The sequence below is a fragment of the Acomys minous genome (genome assembly GCF_964271855.1).
Source record: "Acomys minous genome assembly, chromosome: 2".
Lineage (NCBI taxonomy): Eukaryota > Metazoa > Chordata > Mammalia > Rodentia > Muridae > Acomys > Acomys minous.
The window spans coordinates 15,190,093-15,216,312 of NC_140484.1; the positions used below are offsets into that span (position 1 = coordinate 15,190,093).

Here is a 26,220-nt window from a genome sequence, read left to right on the forward strand (position 1 = left end):
AACACCAAAAGGCCAGGGTAGGCAGGGTTTTTTTTTTGTTGTTGTTGTTTTGTTAAGATCAAAAAGTAATTCTTGGGTGATTCCAGATTCCGGTCTGACCTTGTTACGTGATGCCTCTGCAGCTCTGCAGTACAATGCAGGGGCTTCCCCTGCTCTCCCCTCGGCTAGGCCAGGCTTCCAGTGAGTTAAAGTCTTGTTCGTTCCTGATTCTCAAGAATGGCTGCTAAGGTAGAAGAACAAAAGAAAATTCTCCAGTCATTCTTATATGGATTTTTGAGTCTTACTATGGACCCTTGGTTGGTGGGGGAATTTGCTTTGTAGACCAGGATGGCCTTAAAATTGTGATTTCACTGTGTCCCCAACTGCTGGGTTACAGGTGTGTGCCACTACACCTCGCCTTTTATATAGATTCAGGAAAAGAAAACTTATCTTCCTTTTCTTTCTTTCTTTTTCTTTTGTTTTTGTTTTTTTGTTTTTCGAGACAGGGTTTCTCTATGTTATCTTAGCCATCCTGGACTCGCTTTGTAGACCAGGCTGGCCTCGAACTCACAGCAATCCACCTGTCTCTGCCTCCTGAGTGCTGGGATCTAAGGCCTGGGCCACCACCACCCGGCCACCCGGCTTCCATTTTTTTTTTTTTTTTTTTTTAATTGAGACAACGTCTGGCTGGCCTGAGCTCAGAGATCTGCCCGCCTCTGGTTTCCCAGTTCCATGATTATTAGCATGTTCCACCACTTAGTTCTTCCAAGTCTTACTATATCTAACAGAGAAATAACATGAGCCACAAAATTAGTCATGAAAATAATTTTGAGCAGCCGGGCGGGGTGGTGCATGCTTTTAATCCCAGCACTCAGGAGGCAGAGGCAGGTGGATCGTTGTGAGTTCGAGGCCAGCCTGGTCTACAGAGTGAGTCCAGGACAGCCAAGGCTATACAGAGAAACCCTGTCTCAAAAACTCAAAAAAAAAAAATTTTTTTTTGAGCTTTCTAACAACTACACTTAAATATACTGAATTCAGTCCAGTATGTCCAAATTACTAACAATGAACATGTAATATAAGTTATGTAAGACAGTTCACATTCTTTTCCCTGTCTAGTTTTTCAAAACTGGCTGTGTATTTCACTGATGTTTATGGCATCGTTGAGCCCGAACAGGCTGCTTTTCCCACACACAGACACCACGTGTGATTAAAGTGGCCTGGCAGACCACGTGGGGCAGCATAGGTCTAACCTCCCGAAGCTCTGAAGGGCTTAGTAAATCCAGTGGTGGTATGGGAAATAAATCTGACGGAATCCCGGAGAATCAACTTGCCCTAATAAAAAAAAACCCTGACTGGCTCTGTTCCGATGTGCTGCTTGGTTTGGGAGCTATGGACTCGGGATGTAGTAGGTTGTTTTTACTTCCCCCAAATATTGTCTAATTATATTGCTACACCTCCAGGATTATGGTTCATATCCATCGAGAGACCAAGAGCAATGGCACTTTCTAACTTCTGGGTTGCAGTTTTTAAAGAATCTGGTATGCGGCTTGTGGAAAGAAAGAGGAAGGCTTCTAGAAGCAAAAGGCCTCTTGAGGGCAGAGGTTTCACCTTGGTTCCTGAAGCCACAGGCTCCTGTATGTGGCCTAGGATGGGAACGTTCTGTCAACCTTTCAACAACCCTTCTCTTTCTTTTTTAAAATTTGGGTAGGATCTTTTTCCGTAGGCCAGGCCAGCCTTGAACTCATGGCCATCCTCCTGCCTTAGGCTCATGCTGGGATCACAGACATGAGCCAGCAAATATGGTTCCTCCGCGCAGTCTTGAAGATGTCTGTTTCAACCAGATGTTCCTGGTGCTCCAGGAGATGGGGGTGTCAGCACCCAGGTTGGGGTTTGCACCCCGAAATGAGGGCGTGAGGGGCGGGTCCCGGCTTGGGCCCGCGCCGCCCCATGTGACCCGGTCCGACATGGTGTCGCCTCCTCTCGAGGAGGCGTTGGCGGCGGCGGCGGCGCCGTCGTCGTCGTCTTCGGCTCCGCTGCGCGTCGAGCGGGCCCCGCGGCCGTTCATGGGCAGCCAGGGCCGCTCGGGTTCCCCCGGGCCCAGGGAAAGCGAGGGCGGGGAGGCGAGGAAACTGCAGGTCGCGCGGGGAAAGCGAGGGAGAGGGAGAGGGAGAGGGAAAGCGGGCACCGGGCACGGCGGAAGTGGAAGCGGGACAGAAGGGAAGCCGGGCCTGCGGCGGACGGGGAAGGCAGCGGGGCCTGGGGCTGAGGCCGCCCGGGGGCAGGAAGGAGCCGGAGGCGGAGGCGTGGAGGAAGAGCCGAGAAGCTCCGGGAAGCGGGATGAGGAGAGCGCAGAGCAGGAGGAGGAGCGGAGGGTCGGGACCGGGCGGCGGGAGGACGGCAGCCTGGAGAGAGGGCAGGAGCGAGGGCGTCCGGCGTGGGGCGGCATCCCGGGAACCCGGACGGCCATGGCGGCGGCGGCGGCGGCGGAGGACGCGGCGGCTGCGGAGCTGGCCAGCCGTCCGGCCGCGGGGCCCGCGCTCTGGCGCCTGCCGGAGGAGCTGCTGCTGCTCATCTGCTCCTACCTCGACATGCGAGCCCTCGGCCGCCTGGCCCAGGTGTGCCGCTGGCTGCGGCGCTTCACCAGCTGCGACCTGCTCTGGCGCCGGATAGCCCGGGCCTCGCTCAACTCCGGCTTCACGCGGCTCGGCACCGACCTGTAAGCGCCCGCTCGCCCGCCCGCTCCCCGCCCCGGGCCGGCCAGCGTCCTGGGAAAGGGCGGGGCGCCGAGGCCTGCTCGGCTCGGGGCCGCGTAGTACCGTGAATACCGAAACCCAGATTCGCCCCCACCCCCACCCCCGTCCCCACCCCCAGCACCCTCGGGGAATCCTGATGTCACCCCTCTTCAAGAGTCCCACACCCGGGAAAGCTTCCGCAGAGCATCCCTTAGTCAGCGCCCTCCCTGGTGGGCGGCTACTTACAATTAGCCATCCCAAAAGTACTCTTCAGCCCCAGTTGTGTCTTTCCCCAAAGGTCTGACTCCCTGGCTTCCTCAGCTCTGCAACTGCTAGCTTGCTCTGTGTCCTCAGTGCCAGGCCCCTGAAGGACGACGACCCAGACCCACTAGGTGTTTTTGTGGCTTTTCATCCAGTCTGCTCTCTCAAAGGTTAGGCTTCAGAGCTCTGATAAAGTCAAATATGCAGAAAGGGGCTTAGATCCTTAAAAAAAAAAAAAAGCTTTAATCCCATTGTCAACATATTTTAGGATGTGATTCATACAGAAGGACCCACAAATGATGTCTTCCAAGATATTGCAGCTTGACCGAGTAATACCTGAGCCCCATGAATGTAAAACATTCCTGAAACACTTAAGACTGTTAAACAGAACTGGTGAAGACAAAAGCTTTCAGATTGCACCCTGCCCTTGCTCAGTTGTAAGATAGGAGAATGGCAAAGTTTTATTTATTTATTTTTTTAAAAGGAGAAAACCGTAAGAAATCATTTCTGCACAACTATTTCCATTTTAAAAGTTTTTCAGTTGCACACCCCCCAATTGTCTACCCTGCACTTGCTGGCTTCCCCATCCTAACAATGAGTGCTAAATAACAATACTGGGATGGATTTTGAAGTATGCCACATACCCTGACATACATTTGTCTTGAATTAGTTACTTAGGAAAAAAAAATCTCAAGATAGGTATTATTGAATCAAAGGGTTTGATAGGCAAAGGTTTTGGACCAAGTCACAGTATACCAGCAAAGAATGACTGAACCAATTTGATGAGAAAATTAAACCAGAAACAAAACCTTTGCTACTTCAGTGAGTGAGTGAGAGTATGCCAAAGCTGTGTTACTTTGTATCTCTCATCACTGGCCAGGATAAATATTTTGCCATGTGTCTGTTTCACCTGTGAGACTGTCTCTTTCTACTCTTTGTTACTGGGGTCTTAGTGTTTTGGTTATAAATTTGGAATTTTTCTGGGTCATAAATGTTTGACTCTCACCTATCATCTTTGATGGAGATACATTTTCCAGTTGGTTTTTATTGTATTCTTATTAGAAAATTTTATACTTCATTAGAATCTGCTCATCCCCTTTAACCTGAGAAATTTCTAATTCTTCCACAGGCCTGAAAAATTTGATTGCTAACTAATTTTTTTATAACTTGATTTTTTTTAAATGGCATTTTTATCATTAGCACTTGTTTTGGTGCAAGGAGTAATATTCTTTTACTATGCTTTTCTCTAAATGGTTACTCAGTTATTGGTACACCTTTGGTTAAGCCATTTCTCTTTCACTGTGTTTTGGGAAGTTTAAACACACACTGCATATGAATTTGTGTATTCAATGTCTGAGCTTTCACTTTTTCTATCATATTCTGAGTATGCTGCTTCTTGCTAGAGTGATGTCTGCTAGGGTTAGGTTGTATTTGCTGAGCTGAAATGTCAGCGTCACTGCTCCAATTCTACTCAGTTCATGGCCAGAAACATTCTATGCTTTTTCAAGGATTTTTGTGGTTTTCACTATAATGCCCTAACAAGTCACTATTTATTACTGGTTTGTTCCTATGTGCTTGTGTTTATTACAAATGCACTCTTTTCTGCATGATTTCTAAGGTCTTATACTTTAGTAAGTTTTTACCTGACTGTCTTGTTTAACTAATCGTATTCTAGAACAGTTTGTTTATGATGATTCCTTTGGATCTTAGGTGCATGTGCAGTCTAATCACCCATAAACATGAGTTGACCCCCCCTTTTTTTTTATCTGAATAACTTTTTTAAGCCAAAGGGAAGACAATCCAAATTATATATATTTCAGTCTCTAGTAATCTATAGTAGAGTTGTAGACATTTTATATGCTTTTGTTTTCTCTCTCTCTCTCTCTCTCTCTCTCTCTCTCTCTTGTTTTTTTTTTTTTTTTTCTCAAGACACAGTTTCTATGTGTAGCCTTGGCTGTCCTGGACTCACTTTGTAGACCAGGCTGGCCTCGAACTCACAGCGATCCGCCTGCTTCTCCTCCTGAGTGCTGGGATTACAGGTGTGCGCCCCTGCTCAAATGATGCTTCTTATGGCTTTACTATTATTAGGTGTGTGTGTTTTAATTTTTTTGTATGTGTCCTAGCATGAAGCATTGTCCTTCCAGAGAGGTTGTTTTGCTGTGGCAGTTGATGAAGAGCAGGGTCACTGCTCTGTTTTCTGGGTGCAGGTGGGGACCATTTGCCGGTGTGGCCTGCTGCTGGACAGCTGCAGAGCTTAATAAACCATCAAGAGAAGTAGTTGTCATCCCTGAAGAGATAGGGCGTGCAACTCAGCGTGTTCAGAGCATCAGGGAGCCTGCTTCCCGAGTGCAGCACACAGCTCCTAGCATAACGTGGGCTGTTCGGCTTTGGACTGAGTCTTTGCAGAATGGATAAGCAAGTTTGTCCTTATAAGCACAGTACGAAACTCGGCTTTCTAAGAAGGCACATAATCCCACAGCTTCTGAGTTTTATCTCTTTAAAGACCAGGAATAACAGTGCTTAGTAAAATGAGGCCTGTGTTCAGAGCTAGAAGGCCTTCCAGGAGAGCTGTCTCATTGCTCGGTTTCCCCTTTATTCTGCATATGTCAGAAGCGGGCATGGTGAGATTTAGAAGTGCTGTCTAATTACAGGAGGGAACACACACAGACACCATCTTGAATGTTTTCACAAACAGGACAGCAGAAACTGTGGCCTTCGAGATTGTGCTTGCTGTTTTAAGGGCCTTCTGATTTTCAGAAACACCAACTTCTAAGGTTTTACTGACCTTCCGGCCCAGGGCAAGCCCTGTTCAGTTTAGCTGTTCCTAACTGATCACAGCTTTGTTGAGTAAGATGAACTGCTTGGGTTCCTTGTGATTTGTTAATGGTCTTATACTTGTGCTTGAAGGCATTTGAGCCACTTAAAAACCACAAACAAATAATTTGCTTCCCTTTAGGCCTCTTGCCCAAACAGTGAACACTAAGAAGTATCCTAAGTGGTTTTTTTTTTTCTCCTCTCCTCCCCCTCTTTTTTCCCCCTTAGAAAACAAAAGGTAGTTTGAACCAGTCATCTGATTTCAAATTAGTTTTGTTTGAAAGCTTTATGAAGCCAAAGGGATTAGAAATATCTTGGTTACAATAATAAAAATCAAGGCAGTGCTTCATACAGCAATCTTCTGAGTAAAGAGTGAGGTGGGCACTAACTTAATTCAGTGTGTAAGAACAGAGCAGCAGACTTCAGCTCTGTCCATATATAATGCAGGCTATGTGCAAGAAGCAGCAAATTCTGATATTGGTAATTATTGAGAGCAAAGAAAGGGAAAAATCTGCATAGGAACCTGTTTAGATAATACTTGCAATTTCTATGTTCAAGAAAGCTTACTAGATTCCCTTCTTTATTTCAGTGTTGCATATTTTCAAATAGGAATTGCCTTTAGATGTCCTGTGGACAGTTACCTGGGTGCTCTTTTACATCAGCCTGTGATAGATTTGCCTGGAATTAACAATGGGAGTCTGAGGAGTAGAGGTCCAGAGGTGTTTGCCCTGGCATGCAGCCTCATTCCTTTGGCTGTCCTGCAGCCTTGGAGCTCTTTGAGGCTTGAGGATGAGGGTATCTATTTCAGTGATGATTAACATCCAGGGTGGTGAGATAGATGCAGATAAGCAGAGTGTGTTTGTTTGTTTTAAAATGATTGTGCCTGAGAGTCCCCCACCGTTGTGGTGGTGGTGGTGGGGCATGAAATTTCCTTTCCTAACTGAATGGAGTGTGTTGTTAATTGGTCTCTTTAAGGTCTAAGCTATGATTTTTAGGAAATGCTTAGGAACTCAAAAGTAGCCTAGGCTTTCTTCTTATATTTTCTGTTTTATCTGGGGAGAATCACCCTCTCCTTAGCCACTCGACGTTGCCTGTAGGGCTGTGTTGTTGTAGTTGTTTTGGAAAGGCCTTCTTTTCAATATTTATTTTATTCTTAATTATGACGTATGTTGATCTGTGCACATGGATGCAGTGCTTGGGGAGGTTGGGGACATTGGATCCCTGGTGCCAGACAAGGGTGCCAAGACTGAACCCAGGTCCTGTGCAAGAGCTGGCTGTGCTCTTAACCACTGAGCCATCTCTCCAGCCCCAGGCCTTTTTTTTTTTTTTTTTTTTTATGGTTTCTGAGTTAATAAAAGGAGGGTTCAGTTTACATGCTCACAGTAAATACACCTGCAGAAGCAGGAAATGGGTTGGTGCAGATCCTACCTTCAGAAACATACTGGGAGAAAGGAGGCCTCCAAGGCTGTGGGGATGGAATAGCTCCTGCCTTTCCTAGTCACCTGGCCTTTGAACCATAGCAGTGACTTCTCTAACTTGCAAGGCATAATCACAGAGAAACCCAGACTCCACAGTCTGCAATGTGAGTTCTTTTGGAAATCTAGATCCTTCATTAGAAGTAAAATCTGGGCTGAGCTTCTGAAATTTAGGTGCTGTGAGGTTACTGAGGAAGCAGACAGATTTTTAAATAATTATTTTCCAGTCCTTGACATAGAAAAGAATCTCCTTTGTGTGACAATTTACCCTTTACTCTGGATTGACCTTGGCATTGGATTAGTGTGTGGTACTGACTCCTAACTATGAAATAGGAAGAAATTCAAGTTGACTTTCCTTGAGGTCAGATTCTGGTAAATTTTGAAAAAAAAAATTTTTTTTTTTGTTTTTCGAGACCGGGTCTCTCTATGTATCCTTCACTGTCCTGGACTCGCTTTGTAGACCAGGCTGGCCTTGAACTCAGCAATCTGCCTGCTTCTGCCTCCCAAGTGCTGGGATTAAAGGCGTCCGCCACCAACGGCTGGCAAATTTTGAAAATTAAACATGAGAAGGAATAAAGGAAAAAAAATGGATTATGAGCTTTAGAGGGAAAATTGATTTCCCTGCCCACCCCTATCCACAGAAACTGATTTTTCAGAAAAAATTTCTGGTGTATCAACAGTCAGATGAGGTTGAGAAAGAAAAGGGACGGTTCGCTTCTGAGGCAGTCTTTTCTATCCCACAGTCTTGTTCAGATGGATGGGCGTTAGAAGCAAGATGGCTGTACTAGCTAAGAATGTACAGCCCGGTGTGGTGGCGCACGACTTTAATCCCAGCCCTGGGGAGGCAGAGGCAGGTGGATCGTTGTGCATTCCAGGTCAGCCTGGTCTACAAAGCGAGTCCAGGACAGCCAAGGCTACACAGAGAAATCCTGTCTGGAAAACAAAACAAAACAAACAAACAAAAAACCCCAGCCCTGAGTCCTAGCCCTGGGAACAGTCATCTAAAACAGAATGAGACTATCTGGAAAAAGACTTGACCCTTGTTAGCGGGTTGGCTGCCTGTCTCAGCTTTGAGTCAGTTCTTCATTTTCTTCAGACTGTGGACATCGCCCTCCCTGGAAGAATGGGCCACCCAATGGGCCCCTCTACCTGCCCCTCTTTAGCCTACAATTAATTGCCTGCACATTCTTTCTTTTTCTCTTTCTTTTTTGGTATTTGACATGAGCTCAAATTGCTGAGAAAGGTGACAACTGTGAAATGAAGACAGGGCTTGGAGACACCTTAAAAAATACACGTAAAGGCCATTAAATGACAAGAGCAGGCTGCCAGGCTCTTTCAAAACATTACCATGTCTGTTGACTTTCCATTCCTTGTTCACAGCACAAAATTGGAGGTCAAAGAATCATAGGCGTTAGAGATGGAAAAGACATTTGAGGTCAGCTAGTTCATCCCTCTGCCTTCTCCCACCCCTTATTCCAGATCATTCCTTACACTATATTTTCCCCCTCGGCTCTTGTACAGTTTTCACGGTCTTCACTCAGCCCCAGCCAGCACCTTTGGGGGATGATGTTGGAGGTTCTGTGCGGTTTCTCCTTGGTGGAGAGAGAGATTGCCTCTGCCCCAGCTGACATTCATGAACTTCTTTGTTGGTGGTCTCAGCTGAAATGCTGAAGCTCACTGCCTGGCTCTCTGATGCCTGGTAATGGGGCTTTTCCTGATAGAGTTTGAAGAACACTAGTGTGTGATGACACCAGGAAAGAGAGGTCATTGTTGATTTAGTCTTGGATTTTTGCTTTTTAAAATCTCTTGACCTGAAGGGAATTAGATAGTCAGGGACAGGTGGCTGGTAATAATGGAAGTATATTAAATTGGTGTTTGATAAGAAATGCAACTAAGAATTGGTGGATTTGCCAGGCGCGGTGACACACACCTTTAATCCCAGAAATTGGAAGGCAGCAGCAGGTGGATCTTTGTGAAGAGGACAGCATGTTTTACATAGTGAGTTCCAAGACAGCCAGAGACCTTGTCTCAAAATAAAAGGGGGGAAAGACAGACAGACAGACAGACAGACAAGCAGACAGACAGACAGACAGACAAGAAAAAAGACTTCACTGGAGAAGGTGCTTGCTGCCAAGCCCGAGAACCTGACTCTAACTCCGGGAGCCCACTAGGAGGAGAACCATGGCTCACAAGCTGTTCTCTGCCCTCTGCATATGTGCCGTGGCACATGGACAGCCACACTTGTTCTCGCTTTACCTCTCTTCTGCAGCTCCCCTTCCGCACACTAAATATAAAAAATGTGGATTAAATAAACATAAAAAATACTAAAACAAACAAACAAAAACCCAACCAACCAACTAACCAACTAACCAAACAAACAAAACCTAAGCCTGCCAGGCTCAGACTACAACCTTGTAGTCCCAGCACTCAGGGAAGAAGAGGCAGACGGATCTCTATAAGTTCAAGGCCAGCCTGGTCTACCAAGTGAGTCCAGGATATCCAAGGCTACACAAAGAAACCCTGTCTTGGAAAAGTAAAAATTAAAAAATACAAAAATACTAAGCCAGTGGAGTAGTTGGACACTGTTTCTGGAAATACAAGTTAGGAAAGAAGGAATTGCCTTTCTGAGGTGAAGCTTTAGCTTTAAGGCAGAGAACAGAGCCATGGAGATAGACGTCTGGGACAGGGGACACTGCTGTCTTCGCGGTGCCTTTGCTAGAAGAGATTTTAGCACTTGTGTATGTGCACATGTGTGTGGGCATGCATGCCATGACTCGTGGAGTTCAGAGGACAACCCATGGGAATTGCTTTTCTCCCTCCCTCTACCACAAATGTTCTAAAGATTGAACTCAGGGTGTCAGGTTTGGTGGCGAGTGTCCTTACTTGCTGAGCCACCTTGCAAACCCTTCCTTTTGCTTTAAGGGATCAGAAAAAAGAGAAGTCACGCTCATTGGCTCCATGGTTTGGAAAGAGAAGAGTCATTTTTAGAGGCAGCTTTTGAGGGCTATCCCTAACTCCCACTTCTTGTTCCAGCAGCTGTTGGGAGCAGTCCGAAGGGGGTATTATGTTTCTTCTGGTAACTCTGCCAAGAATGAGAGGAAATCCACAGTCTGTGGCGTTTGGGGGGTAGGGAGGGGACAGGTGGCAGGTGATGGGACAGGGAAATTAAATTGTTTTATAGTAAATATGTCGAGATATTTTTCCCGGAGAGCTGTTTCACTGAAAGGAATAGTATATTTCCCCTGTTCACGAACTTAATGAGTTCCTTTCTTTAGAAAAGAGGAAATAGCTTCTAATATTTTTCTTTCTTGCAGTTCTAGCATTGACCTCCTATCTCTCTGGATTTCCTCTGAAAAGATGCATCAAGATTCAGATGTGGGTGGTATGTGCTCAAGTCAGGGCTCCCTGCAGCCGTGTGTTGGGGAGAGCCTTGCACTCATCCCTTACTTGCCTGCAGTTTGACTTACCACAGCAGCCTAGAAACTGGAGACCCGAGAACCGGCTGCTGGTGTATGGTTCACGTTTTCTCCATCCCTTTGTCCAGGCTCGTGGGACACTAGGGATTTTAAACCCTGGCTACTTGGGGTGATTAATATGGAACACAGTTCTAAGATTAAAAACAATAAAAAGTAACCCTGGGAAGCAGAGTGGTGTAATTATTCCTCACATTTCAGATGGGGAGTCCAGGGAAAAGAAGTCAAGAGAACAAAGTATCCCTCTAAGTCAGCCTGTGCCTAATTCATGACTCAGAGGGGAGGCCTGTCCACACACATGCACACAAATAGCGGCTTCATTTTTACTGTCGTTCATTCTCAGAAAGTGCTAGATCAGCCTTTCTGAAAGCTGTATTGTAGGAGTCTTAGAAAACTAATTCTGTAATCAAGTGAATGTCAGAAATGCTGTGTGCCACATCCCCTCTTGCTCTTGGGGATCACAATGCCCAATGGTAAATTAAAGGCATTGGGAAGTCCTATAACAGAGAAGCCTGTCTAATTTTATCCTTCATTTGTCCAAAATACTTTGAACATAAAAATTTTTTCTTGGTTAATACTGTTAACATTTTGCTGAGCACATATTGGAAAAGTGCCTTGCAAATTATAAACAGGAGAGGTAGACGTGAGCACAGCCCAAGTGCTGCGCCACGTAGGTAAGGACAGGGTTATGTTTAGCGCTTCTGAAACTGCTCTGGACGGCTTTGACACTCGGTATAGGAGTTGGATACTTATGATGAATTCTTAAATATGTGATATAATGCATATGCACTGGTAGGAAGAGTTTAAAGTTTTTTAGGTTTATATTTTTATGTATAAGTGTGATTTGCACCGGGCGTGGTGGCACACACCTTTAATCCCAGTACTTGGGAGGCAGTGGCAGGTAGATCGATTTGAGTTTGAGGCCAGCCTGGTCTACAAAGTGAGCCCGGGACAACCAAGGCTACACAGAGAAACCCTGTCTCGAAAAAAAAAAAAACAAACCAAACAAACAAAAGGAGTGATTTCCCTGCATGTGTGTATGTATACTGTATGTGTGCTGCGCATCTGCAGAGAGCAGAAGAGGGTGTCAGATTCCCTGGAACTGGGGTTATGGACAGATGTGAGTCATCATGTGGGTGTTGAGAACTGAACTTGTGTCCTCAGCAAGAATAAATAGTCTTTTTGAGACAAGGTTTCTCTGTGTAGCCTTGGCTGTTCTGGAACTCATACTGTAGACCAGCCTGGCCTTGAACTCACAGAGATCCACCTGCCTCTGCCTCCTGAATACTGGCATTAAAGAAAGGTGTGTGCCACCATCAATGGGCAGAACAAGTGGTCTTAACTGCTGCTGTCTCCTCAGCTCCGGAAAGACCTTCTGAGCCTACAGGTGGTGTTGGAGGGCAGCTTGCCAGAAGGAGAATGGTACTCTGGAGAGCTCTTTAAAAATCTACACGGCAGCTAGCTCACAACTGCCTGGGATCCAGTTCCAGGGAGTCTGACCCCTCACACAGAGGCATGGAGACAAAACACCAGTGCACATAAAATAAAAATAAACAAATTCAAAAGAAACCCGCTTTCTCCCTCCCTCCCTCTTGTTTTGAGATAGGGTCTTGCTGTGTCACTTAGGCTGGGGAGGGGAGACAGGCAGATCCCTGACTTCACTCAGACTAACCTAATCAGTGAGCCCCAGGCCAGTGACAGTGAGAAGATCTGGGTGTGGTGGCCTAGTTTTTCAGTTTAGTGCTGAGTGGGTACTCAGAAGCAGGTGGCTCTGTGGTTCAAGGCTAGTGGGCTTTATCCACCCAGCCTGGTGGGGTGCTGGTGGTTAGTTAGACTAGTCTCTTGAAGAGAAACAAGCATTGTCAAGGACAGAGATAGACTGGTGCTGGCAATATAGAAAGAGTGGGGCTTCTTAAGTTTTTTCTACTCGTGATCCCTTTTTGCCGGATAATATTTTAAGTAAAACCTGGGGTATAAAAGTATATAAAATAGGTATACAAATAAAAAGTTCACTGTTATTAAGTCGTAATGAAATGTACAGTAAAACAGGTCTTTGTTATACATAACTTTACCATTTAATGAAGATGAGATGCATGGATGGATTTGCAGGAGGACTTGGGTGGTGGCTGCATATTTGATGTACAAGCATGTAGAGTCCCTTTAGTGTTTTCCCAGCTGACTGGTGCTTTGGTATGTGAGTGCCATGCTGAGACCCCTGCCTTGCATCAGTTTGTAATACAAAATGGCAAACGATTGTTTCGGGCCATTTTAGAAATTGATGGAAATATTACCATAATCTCAAGCTAAAATTTATTTAATGATTGTGTGTGTGTGTACATACGTGCGTGAGTGCATTTTGTTGTACATGTGGATATGTATATAAGTGTGTATGTGTGCTCATATAGAGGTCGGAGGTCGACACTGTGTGTCTTATCTTTCTTTTCCTTATTTTATTTATTTATTTATTTATTTATTTAGAGACAGGGTCTTTCACTGAACTTAGTATTTGAGCTAGACTGGATGCTCTTAAGCCCCTGGGATCTACCTGTCTTTGCCCAAGCAGTACCAGGATTTTATGGAGGTTTTGGGGACTCTGAGCTTAGATTCTTGTGCTCGTACAGCAAACGTTTCACTTGCTGAGCCATCCCCATGCCTGTGCTGGCATTATGGGTACTTGCTGCCATGCCTGGCTTTTATGTAGGTCTGGAGATCTGAACTCCGGCCCCATGCCTGTGTGTCAAGAAATTTGCCAGTTAAGCTGCCATCTCCCTAGCCCAGTTTATTGATTTTTTTTTTTAAGAAATGAACTCAAGTTGGCAACTCAAACAGCAGATTTTAAGTCAAGCATTCTAACACAATATAATCCAAGACTAATTTAATACTTACATGCTGAGGAATGTGGCACAGAACCCTGTCTGTCTTAGACTCTTGTTGTAGACCAGGCTGGCCTTGAACTCACAGAGATCCAACTGCCTCTGCCTCCCTGAGTGCTGGGATTAAAGGTGTGCACCACCATGCTTGACAGAAATACTGCAGTTTATAACATAAAATACTTGTTGGTTTGAGCCAAAATGTTTCGGGCAGCAGTGGTCGGTGTTATGGCATAAAGACATGCATATTACAAAGTGTGCATGTTGTGTGTTCAGAGCAAGGCTGCAGTGAAGTGATGCAATGCAACATGGATAAACTTGTCAGAACTACTTCTGATTTATTATGCATTTGATTGTTTCACACTTAGAAACCTTTCACTGCTAGGGGATTTTTTCATCACACCCACATAGAGTTGCAACACACAATTTAGGAAGCTGTAGTGTCAGTCACGGGCGCTGGGGGAAGTGTGAAAGAGCAAATGTGGGACGTGGATGTGAGACGGATAAGTGAGTTGACGTTAGGGGCCCTTTGAAGGAAGGCGGGGGCAGTCCTGTCAGCTCTATGCTCGCCTGTGTATGGTCTTTCCGCATGTGGGCATGTTTCCTCCGTTTTTACTTCACTTTAGATTTTGGGGTAATTTAACATGGTTTAATAATATTTCATTGAGCTTTTCAGAACCTTAATTGTAGCCATCTGCTGTTGGACTCAAGTCCAGATGAAGATTACAAGTTTCTCATTGGGGCCCCGGCATGGTGGTGCATGACTTTAATCCCAGCACCCGGGAGGCAGAGGCAGGCGGATCACTGTGAGTTTGAGGCCAGCCTGGTCTACAAAGTGAGTCTAGGACAGCCAAGACTACACAAAAAAGCAACAAAACAAAACAAAAACCAAGTTTCTCATTGGGCTGCTTGCTCGCTTAGAATGGGAGGGCTGGTGGGCACGGGCAATGTGGGGAAGATCTGCTTTCTGAAGAGGGAGAAAATCAAAGAAAAGGAGAGGTGGTGCTAAGGTAAAACCGAAGCCCCAGACTTCATCTTACATAAGTCTGGGCCCCTCTCATTGGCTCAGTGCCCCATTGCTTTGTTCCACACTTGTCCCTTCTTCCCAAGTTCCAAGACAGTACTCTTCCCTGCAGTGTTGGTTATTGAGGGAGTGATGCTTCAGACGGGACAGGAGAGGGAAGGGGTCAGAGTCTTCTGATCCTGGAGATTCTGTAGACCTAGCATCTCTCACCCCACCCCCACGCGCACACGCACACACGCACACATGCACATGCACACCCCTATCCCCAGCCATTTCTCTTCAGACCAGCTTTATTTCATTATTTTTGGGTTTTGGGTGTGAGGTTGGAGAGGGGGAAATGAACGGTCATGCTAGATGCTGGCCTAGATTATTTCTGCTCCTCTGGATTTACTTGTCAAGATTTCAAGGGGCCAGGTAACTTATGGTGGGTGTATGATGTATTTATTTGTTTAAAATAGTTCATGTGGGGCTGGAGAGATGGCTCAGAGGTTAGGAGCACTGACTGCTCTTCCAAAGGTCATGAGTTCAATTCCCAGCAACCACATGGTGGCTCACAACCATCTCTTCTGGCCTGCAGGCAAAATGCCGTATACATAATAAATAAATAAATCTTAAAAAAAAAATAGTTCATGCAGGTGGTGGGCATGGTGACGCACACCTTTAATCCCAGCACTCGGGAGGCAGAGGCAGGTGGATCGCTGTGAGTTCGAGGCCAGTCTGGTCTACAAAGTGAGTCCAGGAGAGCCAAGGCTACAAAGAGAAACATGTCTCCAAAACCAAACCAACCAACCAACCAACCAAACAAAAAAAGTTCATGCACCCAGGAATGCATTCAAACTCTAATGGTGACTAAGTGCCTGAAAGCTGAGATTGGGAGGCTGGGACAAGTAGAAAAATTAGGCTGAGGCGAGGGAAGGAGGGCTGGGAAAATGGCAGTTCAGCCAGGCCCATGGGCAAACTTAGAGGTTTTTCCCTTGCATTAGCAGCCATAGGGAGAGTTATATACCGGCACTAATCCTGCTTTTTAAGGGGAGCACCCTTCCTTTATATCAGTAACGGTGAGAAATGGTTAGGCAGAGGCCGTTTCAAGGGTGAGAGCAAGGCAACCAGGGAAGCTCTTAAAGAGGACTGGTGAAGGGGCTGAAAAAGCTGTTAAGTTGCTTCTAACAAAATGGTACCTTTTCAAGTCAAGTCAAAGCCACATGGAGTGCTCTTTTAAAAGCTGGGGACCACAGCAAGTGTATGATTATAGCGTTCACCTTAAGAGAAGATGCCTGCATCTGCTGTTTGGTAGCAGTTTTTAAAGCTCAACTTTGAAAGTTTCTTTCTGGTGAGACTCCTCAGGGGAGTCTCAGACTCCTCAGTAAAGTGTCACCCAGTTGCTGTTAAGTGATCAGGAAGTTGAGAGAAACATCTTTATCCCAATCGGGAACTGTTCAGATCCTTTCTCTCTTCAGCGTCTCCTTCTGTGATCCACAATGTTTTGTTTGTAGGCTACTTGTGCCTGTTAAGTTAGACCTTAGGTGGAGAGGTGGAACTCTAAACCCTCACTGCTGGCGTGGGGAGGGGGTTTGCAGGGAAGAGTTGGCTGAACCAGTGTATGCTTTCTTAGTTCCGGTCAGCTCTTTTCCTGTCTCAGTTCTCCCTCCCTGTGGTGTAGGTTGCTCTCTAGTAATGTGATCCCAGGGAGCAGTAAGTATTAGCATACCCATCTCCCCAACAGCCTTCAGCCTAAGAGATAAAATGTTTGATATTAGAGGAGTCATTTTGAAAAGTTATAACTAAATTGTTTAGAAGAAAAAGAAATAGTTCTTACTTTAGATTTTGTGTTTATAAGAAAATATTTCATGATAACATATAATCACTTTATAAATTATAAATTTGTTTTAGGTGTCATCTTTAAAAAGGCCACACTTGTGTGAATTATGCTTAATAATAATATTTTATTTTGTTATGATTGAATCATTTGTGTATGCGTGATGCATGCATCAGTATTGAAGCATGTGCCACTGTGCACTAGTGAGGCTCAAAGTACAACTTCTGGGAGTTGGTGCTTTCTTCCCACTGTGGGTTCTGGGGATCAAATGCAGGTCGTCAGGCTTGTGTGGCAAGCACTTTGATAGAGCCATCTCTGGCCCTGTGTAAAATATTATCCTCATTTCAAAGGTGTGGAAATAGACAAAGTTACCTGGAGTTACGTGATGCCCCCGGGGGCAAGTCCAGTTTTCTGAGTGTGCTTTCTGTGCTTCTTAGAACTTTATTTAATCTAGCAGTTAAAGATAAACAGAGACATTATCAACTATGTGGTTTATTTAAAGAACTTGCTCACGTCCCAAAGCATCATTAATATAAACTTCCAACCTGTTATCTATAGAAACATGTTGTATGGTGTCTTCGACTTAGTCTTGCAGTTGTTATTGTTTACTGTACAACAGTTTTCATGTTCTGATTCCTCATGTGTTTAATTTTTGCGGTCCCACATGCTCTATTCCATTGCGTTTGTGTGCTGTTCCCTCCCACAGGCAGGCATGTGGGCTGTTTCCAGCTCATACACTGTACAATATATTTCTCATTTGAGTTGTTTGTGATACAGTGCTCATAGTGGAAATTTGAGAGCAGAAAACAGTACCAGCAAAGTGTAACCAAACCCATGTGCTTATAAAGTCAGAAGCTTGCCAGGTTTTCCCCTTAATAGATGCAAGTCAGTATTTAATAATTATTTTAAGGTACATTTCTGTAAACTAGTATTCAGGATTGTTTTTCCCGGGTTTCTTTGTGTAAGTCCCATGTGACTGCGCTTAGGCTGTTGGACACGGACGGCTGGATACTTGAGACAGGGTATTGTTTGGATAGATTTTTATCAGTTCCCTAAAAGTTTTGGGGATGAAACTTGTATTTACAATGTTAGGCTCCCTGACTCTGTTGTTACCTTTTAGTCCCCTTTCCCACCTATGTTAGCATTTCATATTTAATAGAATCAAACTTACATACCTTACAATTCATATGTTTCTGTTTCTACTTTTTTTTTGGGAGTGTGCATATTTTTCTTTTTTTCCCTATCTTAAATTGACTTTGTTTGTTTGTTTTGCCTTTAAAAAAAAAAATGAGACAAGATCTTGCATATAGGCGAGGCTGACCTGGAACTCACTGTGTGACCCAGGCTAGCTGTGAACTCACAATAAATCTTTCTGCCTCAGCCTTTTGAGTGTTAAGATCATATAGGTTTGTGCTGTCACATCCAACTCAACTTCTCTATTTTTGAATGCACTATATAGTAGTATGAGGTGGCCATCTAAATCAGTTTCTTGTCTTTTGCTTTATTGGTACTTGTTCAGTTTTGTCAACACTATCATCTGTTTTTTTTATTTATGCTAAGAATTCAACCCAGAGCCTTACAAAAGCACCTGTCTTCTACTGCTGAGCTACCCCACCCACCCCACGCTGCCTCCAAGCTTCTATAATTTTAGGGGACATTTTTTCATTTATCAAATATTACATTGTAGAAGGATTGGGAAATATATAAAAGCATAAATGTCTCGTGCTTAAATAAGATATTAAGATTAGAGGGAGCCGAGTGAAGGGCAGATGGAAGAAGGGAATTTTGATGAGGAATAAGAGATGACCACCACCCCTACCTCTGTCCTGGAACTCACTCTGTAGACCAGGCTGGCCTCCAACTCACAAAAATCCACCTGCCTCTGCCTCCTGGGCGCTGGGATTAAAGGTGTGCGCCACCTCCCAGCTGTTTTCCTGAGACACTGTCTTGCTGTGTAGCTCAGGCTGGCTTGCTGTGTGGCTCAGGCTGTCTTGCTGTGTAGACCAGCTTTGAATTTACGATCCTGCTGTCTCAGCTTCCTGAGTACTAGGACTACAGGCCTGCAACCTCACATCTGGCCCGATTGATGCCTTCTTGATAGATATATGCAACGCCCTTCAATATCTAGATGTAGGACATAGAACCTCAGAATGTTTCCACCCCTGCCTTGTTGGTTATTTGTTACTATGAGGTTTTTTTTTTTTTTTCATTTTAGGTTAACTAGCCCTTTTCTCAAGTTCATGTAAATGAAATATAGTATGTATAATATTGCCTTCATTCAGGATAATCTTTTCTTTTTTTTTTTAAAGTTGGGGGCAGGCAGAGAGATGGTTCAGCTATTAAAAACACTAAAAAAAAAAGGACCCAAGTTTCGTTCCCAGCACCCACTTGGTGGCATACAGCTGTCTGTAACCCCAGTTCTAGGGGCTCTCATGTCCTCTTCACATGGTACACATACATGAATACGGAAAACCACTCATACCCATAAAAGTATAAAACAACCCTCTGCTGGGCCTTTTGCTATAGCAGCTATGACATTTTTCTTTCTTGTCGTCAAATAGGACAAGAAAGGTCTTTTAAAAATATACAAACCCAGAGCCTGAGCATGGTGATGTGTGTCTGTAATCCTCTCTCTTGGGAGGCTTGAGGCAGAATGAATCAAGGCTAACTTAAGTATGGAAAGAGAAATGTCTCTTCATTTGAGTTCAAGTCCTTTACCGTGTGTGTGTGTGTGTGTAATGTTTTTCCAGACTGGCTTATTCTGTTCATTTTTGTGGGATAGTTTTTAATTTTGATAAAGTCTAATTCGCTAGCTGTCCTAAGAACTTTGCCTACCCACAACAGACACAAGCTCCACCCACCCCTTTTTTTTTTGTCCAGATAGATGGGTTTATATAATTTATTCTAATAGCTTCATATTGTATGTTTTATGTGTAGATTTATTATATATAAACTTTTCCTGTTTGGTGTGAGGTAGGAGTCAGGCAGGGTCCATCTTTCTCAAGATGGATATCCAGGAGTTTCAGAACTTGAAATAAAAAAAAAAAAAGATTTATTATTACATCACTCTTAGTCAGTAGGCAATATGTCAGTCTCATATCCTATTCTTACTGTGTGTGAGTATGCGCACAATATTAGTGTAGGCAGGTGCAAGCACATGTGCGGAGGTCAGAGGACACCTTCTGGGAGTCAGCTCTTTGTACTGTGGGGATCAAGCTCATGCTGTGAGGCTTTTGTGGCAAGTGCCTCTTAGTCATGGAGTTGCCTCAGTGGCTCTAGCCCTTTTTTTTTGTCATGTTTTTCAGGAGATTGTTTTGACATCACTATAGACACTTCTAGTAGTTTAAAGAGTTTGAAGTAGTTTAAAGACTTCTGCTTGTATTTCTTGATTAGCCGAGTATGGACATAGGAGTTCTTCCTTCTTGATCTCATAATTCCTTTAAAACTTATATTTGATTCTATTCTGTATGTCTCCAAGTCCTGACTCAGTAAGTCCATAGAATCTTTTCTTATTTGCAGTGAGTTGTAGTGACTGAGTTCTTTGTTCTGTTTGCGCCTAGGATGGCCAGCATCCCAGTAAAGGAACGAGTAAAGGTTTCTCAGAACTGGCGGCTGGGGCGCTGCCGAGAGGGGATTCTACTGAAGTGGAGGTGTAGGTAAGTAGCTTCTTGATATTTTTTAAAGTTGTTTTTATTTTATGTGTTTAATTTTTATTTGTTTTTTGGGGGTGGGGTCTCAATATGTAGCTCTGGCTGTCCTTGAACTCACAGAAATCTACCTGTCTCTGCCTCCCAAATTCTGGGATTAAAAGTGTACACCACTAAGCCTGGCTTACTGTATGAGCATTTTGTCTGTGTGTATGTCTGTCTACCATGTGTGTTCCTAGTGCTTTTGCAAGTTCTAGAAAAGACATCAGATCCCCTGGAACTGGAGTTTACAGATGATTGTGAGCTACCATGGAGGTGCTGGGAATTGAACCTGGATCCTTTGAAAGAGCAGCAAGTGCTGTTAACGTCTACACCATCTTTTAGCCTTACTTCTTGATTCTTTTAAGGCTTCCCAAGACAGAAGAGCACAATAGACATTAGATCGTAGTGGCTATCTATGGTAGGGCAACTCCTGTTGATTCTTCAGATACCACAAGCAGATAGGCATGGCACCCTGATCCACAGGTAACAGGAGAGAGAGAGAGACAGAGACAGAGAGACAGAGACAGAGACAGAGGCGTGCGTGCATGCGCGCGCACACACGCACACACACACACACACACACACACACACACACACACACACACACACACACACACACACACACACACACACACACACACACACACACACACACACACACACTGGGCCTGGGATGAGCTTTTCTAACCTCAAAGTCCACTCCCATGGCACACTTCCAACAAGGCCACACCTCCTTGTCTTCCTAATCCTTCTCAAACAGTTCTACTCTCTGGTGACAAAACATCCTAATATATGAGCCCATGGGGATCAGTCTCATTCAGACCAACACACCTGTCCTGCTTGTGTTGTTTGCACTGGTTTGGCTGATGTCAGTTGCTAGGAATTATGTGGCAGTATTATGATAGAGAAGGTATAAAAGAGAAAGATGGATTTTAATGATGAAAGGCTTTACCTTCTGATTTCCATTTGCACCTTGGAGTGGTTTTTTTTACAAAACAGGGCCTCCCTTGTAGCCCAGGTTGGCCTCAAGCCTGCCGCCCTCATGCTTCAGGCTCCTCAATGCTGGACCGCGAGCAAGCGCCGTCGGACCTGGCCATTTGTGCCTTTTAACGTCAAAGAAAATGTCTCTGTCAGCCTTTTGCTCCTGGTGTTGTCTTTAGGGCATTAATTTAAGGCAGCCTGGCAAATAAACACAGAACAGTTACCAGGCTGCCCCAGGATTCTCCACTGCTCACCTGGCATGAACCTGGTTTCTTGTCCTGGGTGAATGTCTGTTTACCGCATGGCTGTAAGTACACAAACTCCAGCCTCCTCTATTTGCTGCCCATCGGAGTGCTCCACATAATTGTGAAAAAGATGTTGAAGAGCAATGTGGATAATGAATAAGGATACAGGCGTCTGTATGTGCTCTACACATGTTCTATATAATGTATGCACACACTTGTGAAAACTGCATGAGCAGAATTCAGTTACTACAGAGTCCAACCTGCATTTAATGGCCCGGCAAGTCAATTTGCAGAGCTTTTCCACATTCCCATGACGCTTGTTCTAAGAAGCCTGGGGAAGGAACACAGCCCAGTTTGCTCAGACAGGCTTGGCAGTGGGAGATGGTCCATGGGATGAGTCAGCTTTCTCTTGCATTCCTGAGACTTGGTAGCTGCAGGAGGGTTAGGTAGGATAGGCACAGGTGGAGGCCTGTCTCTGTCCCCACCACAGAACCTGGCTGTTGAGTTGAGTGTCCTTCCCTGTCCTCTTCTTCTCTTACCTCATCTCCCCTGTCCTCTTCCCTCCCCCCCCCCTTGTTTATTGAGATAAGATGTTAATGTACTCTATAACAGCCTTGACCTGCATATGTGTCTAAAGACGGCCTTGAGCTCCTGCTCCTCCTGCTTTAGCCCTCAGGAGAGTGCTAGAGCTACAGGTGCGTGCCGTGCCGCTCTCCCAGCGTAGTCTCACGCCATGGGACTGGACTGGCTTTTAAGCTTTTCTTTTTTGGAGAGAGGATCTATAGCTCTCTCTGGATGTCTCCAATCAGGTGCTGTGAGAGCTGAGCTCTTTCTAGCTCCTGAACTGCAGCATGCTGCTTTGGAGTTACTTTATATCACCACACTTACCCTCCAGTACGGTACAGAAATGTTGCTGTTCTTGGGAGGATCTAGGCATCTCTTGAGCAGGTTTGCATGCTTTCCTAATGGCTAGATTCTTTTCACTTATAAATGTACCTTTGCTCCAATAGCAAAGGAATGGGATTTCCTAAAACTTACCTTTTCTCTATCACCCCTTAACTGACCTGTTGAGCAAGGCGTACATGTTGGAGTCTTGGTACCTTGAAACTTACCAGTTGGACTTAGCTAGAATGCAGAGGTCACTTTACCTGGATGGAAGTTTCCTTTGACTTCCCATACTCCTCTTCAACTTAATTTTTTAAGTCCTTATCTATAAAAGTACAGGCAGCAGTTTTACCTTTTTTTTTTTCCTTCTCTAGTCAGATGCCCTGGATGCAGCTGGAGGATGCCTCTCTGTATATATCTCAGGCTAATTTCATCCTGGCCTACCAGTTCCGTCCAGACGGTGCCAGCGTGAACCGTCGGCCCTTCAGGGTCTTCGCTGGGCATGATGAGGATGTTTGTCGCTTTGTGCTGTCCAACTCACATATCGTCAGTGCAGGAGGGTAAGTGCTGGATTCTTAGCTTCCTTTCTTCCCTTCTGTTCTTCAGGGACCTCTGTCTGCCTCTAACTTTTGTGTCCCAACAACAGAGGACTAAAGAAGGAGACTTTAAAAAGGTGGGCTTTGAGCTGGGCATGGTGGCGCATGCCTGTAATCCCAGGAGGCTGAGAAAGGCAGACCTCTGTGAGTTTGAGACCAGCCTGGTCTACAAAGTGAGTCCAGGGCAGCCAGGGTGGTTACATAGAGAAACCCTGTCTCATAAAAACAAACAAACAAACAAAAAAGGTGGGCTTTTTGGTGTTGCACTCCTCATAACACTTAAAGCAGAGATTTACCAAAAGCTGTGAATAGAGTTAGCCAGAGAAGAAAACAGGAAGAGCCTTTAATGCAAAGCAGGGCAGGTTTGATATCATTCAAGGGGAAGTTTACTTTCTCCTCAGCTCTGTTAGCCCAGTGTGCTGAAGAAGTAAAAGTACCTAGAATCTCAGTGTCTTGTGGGCCACATTGCAGAATGCTTAGCACATCTGGGCGTCGTTGGACACTGGGCTGTTTCAGTAGACGGTCTTCTTTCTCCAGAGAGAGTAGTTAACCCTTGGGGTGGGCTCTTTATTCTCTTGTAGAGATGGGAAGATTGGTGTTCATAAGATCCACAGCACCTTCACTGTCAAGTACTCGGCTCATGAACAGGAGGTGAACTGTGTGGACTGCAAAGGGGGCATCATTGTGAGTGGCTCCAGGGACAGAACAGCCAAGGTGAGGCATTGTCCCCCTTATGTACTCTTATTTCCTGCTGTCTATAGGGCCTGAGGTGAGAGGGTGGGTAGAGCCTGGAGTCCCAGGACTGGCTGAGACCACTGGGTGAGGGCACACAATAAATAACTTACTTATGTACCCTTGGCATGCAGCTTGCCATGCCAGGCTGTGTTCCTGCCAGCTGGACTGGGAGAGCAGTGGACAGTGGCTGGGACTCTTGCCACTCACTTGAAATGTGGTATGAATGCAGAAACAGAGGGCCTGGCCAGCTTTTCCTCCCTGAGCTGAGTTTCCTCAAGTTTGTGTGTTGAGTTCTAACCCCAATATTTTATTTTAAAATCTCCCTCCTTTTGCTTGCTCTCCATTTAGAGAAGTTAATTTTTCACCACCTTGTTTATAAGCAATCAGGCTGATAATTAAAACGTGTTTTTACTGCTTCTCTGGAGAGTGATGTGGTCACTGGCAGTGGAAAGGACAGGAAGGCTGCTATTGGTTGTGTCACTGTCAGATTGCCTGGTCCACAGACAGCCACCAAGACATAAGAAGTGAAACTGATAAACAGTTGTCATCCTTGCTTTGTGGATCCAATCCATTCAGTCTGTGTGAAACCCTTGCTTCTGAGAAACAGAAGTATTTTCCAGTCTTGGGTGCAGCAGACTAGTCAGGAACCAGGCTTTGGGGCTGCAGTGGGAACTCTGCTGACCGTTCAGGGCCATGCTAGCAAGGCTTGCTTATCTCTTTTCTAGCATCTAGAGGTTCCACTGTAGCAAAATGCCTATTGATATCAGCAAATGGACCTCTAAGCCACAGAGAGAGACCTCAGGAGAGAGAAGTGGCAGCTTTATCAATAACTTCTGACTCCGTGTACCCTCTGGGGATTGCTCTTCCATGTTGCTGATTTTTTAAGTGACAAAAGCTAAGTAGGTTCCCTTCTGTTTATGGACATTTCTCCTCCTTTTGAAATTTTCTGTCTTATATTATTTTATTTATATGTGTGCAGCGAGGGAGGCCTGAGGAAAATCAGCAGTTTGTCTTTGCTTTTATTTTTTGAGACAAAATATTTATATTTTATAGCCACAGATGATCCTTGTGTCTACTTTTTCAGGTGCTGAGATTATAGGTATAAACATTTCCTGTCACCTGGTTTTTCCTCTTCCTCTATCCCACATTCACTTTAAATTCTTGCTTAATCAATGACTTTGTAGCATTCCTTGCAAAGATACTGACTTTAACTTGCCAAACTGCTCAGAGGTAAATCTGGGCCTAGAGAGATGGCTCAGTTAAGTGGTCACTAGGCAAGCATAAAGATCTGGGTTGTCAGTATTCATATCTGGGGACAGTGGCATTTGTCTATCGTCCCAGTGCTAGGGAGACATGGACAGGTTAATCCCTAGAGCTTTTTAAAAAATAACTTTTGTTTTTGATAATTTCATACATGTTTGTAATACATCCTTGTTATCCTTGCCTTTCTGTTGTTTTCTTCCCACCCCTCTCAAACCCCCATCTTCCTTACAGATCTCTTAGTATATTTGTTAGCTTTTGTTTTTATTAGTGTCCGACAGAGTTTGACTAGGGTTGACTTCAAGAGCAGGGGTATAACAGGATACTATGCCTCTTCCTCTCCCAGAATCTGTTAGTTGCCAATAGATGCAAATACCTATAAACCTCCCTCCTCCTCCTCCTCCTCCTCCTCCTTCTTTTTCTTCTTCATCTTTTTTTTTTAAGCAAGGTTTCTTTGTTTTAGCCTTGGCTGTCCTAGACTTGCTTTGTAGACCAGGCTGGCCTCAAACTCACGTCAATCCACCTGCCTCTGCTTCCTGAGTGCTGGGATTAAAGGCGTGTACCATGCCTGGCTTAAACCTTCTTTCTTCATAGCTGACTGTTAGGAGGGCCCAGTGTCAGTTGCAATAGTTACTGAGTTCATGACTGCCATGGCTGCCTTGTACTTAGAAGATAGCATTTTGAAGTCCCTCCCCCTATCTTCTGGCTCTTAGCATTCTCTCCTTCCCTTCTTCCACAGTATTCCTTGAGTCTGAAGAGGGCGGTATAAATGCCCTGATTAGGGCTGAGCTCCCAACAGTTCTAAAATCAACTTAAAACCATGGGTATTTGCATTCACTTCTGTTCACTGCAAGAAGAGGCTTCTGTCTTTACAGCTAAGAGTAGCCTTTGTCTGTGGACGCCCGCAGGTCTTCTGAAGGTGCTTTGGTGCTACATTGATTCAGCTAAGGAATAGCCTTAGGTTCTTCTCTGGAGTCTCAGATCAATCTCTCTTTTTCCAGACAATGTCTGGCTATGTAGCACAGGCTAACCTTGAACTTGCAACTTTTCTGCCTCTTGAGATCATAGGTATGCGCCACCACATTCCTGCTAGGATTATTTTCTAACAACGTAGACTGTAACCAGGCACTGGGCCAAGTATTGTATTCATTTTCTCATTTTATCTTTTTTTGGGTAAATACGTTCCCTGCATAATTGTGATATATTTTAGATATATAGTATATTCTGTGTATCTACTCTATAAGGTTTTCTATTATTCTTACAAGATGTGTGTGTGTGTGTGTGTGTGTGTGTGTGTGTGTGTGTGTGTGTGTGTGTGTGTGTTTAGATAGCTGTCCTTGGACTTAGTAGGTAGCTAAGGATGACCATAAGCATCTAACTTTCCC

General features: G+C 44.7%; 1 protein-coding gene across 5 annotated transcripts in view; it reads left to right on the forward strand.

Annotated features, from left to right (window-relative positions):
* The first annotated feature begins 959 nt into the window (after positions 1–959).
* The window catches only part of FBXW4 (F-box and WD repeat domain containing 4), a 79,583-nt gene continuing 54,322 nt past the window's right edge, over positions 960–26,220 (forward strand). Inside the window, exons 1-4 of one of the 5 annotated variants that reach the window (XM_084773746.1) lie at positions 960–2,695; positions 20,005–20,100; positions 22,619–22,804; positions 23,422–23,554. In XM_084773746.1, coding sequence (XP_084629872.1) covers positions 1,779–2,695; positions 20,005–20,100; positions 22,619–22,804; positions 23,422–23,554 — 1,332 coding nt within the window. In that variant the 5' untranslated portion in view covers positions 960–1,778. The remainder of the gene's footprint in view (positions 2,696–20,004; positions 20,101–22,618; positions 22,805–23,421; positions 23,555–26,220) is intronic. The other 4 variants (XR_014777538.1, XM_084773747.1, XR_014777539.1 and 1 more) reach the window with 4 other exon arrangements.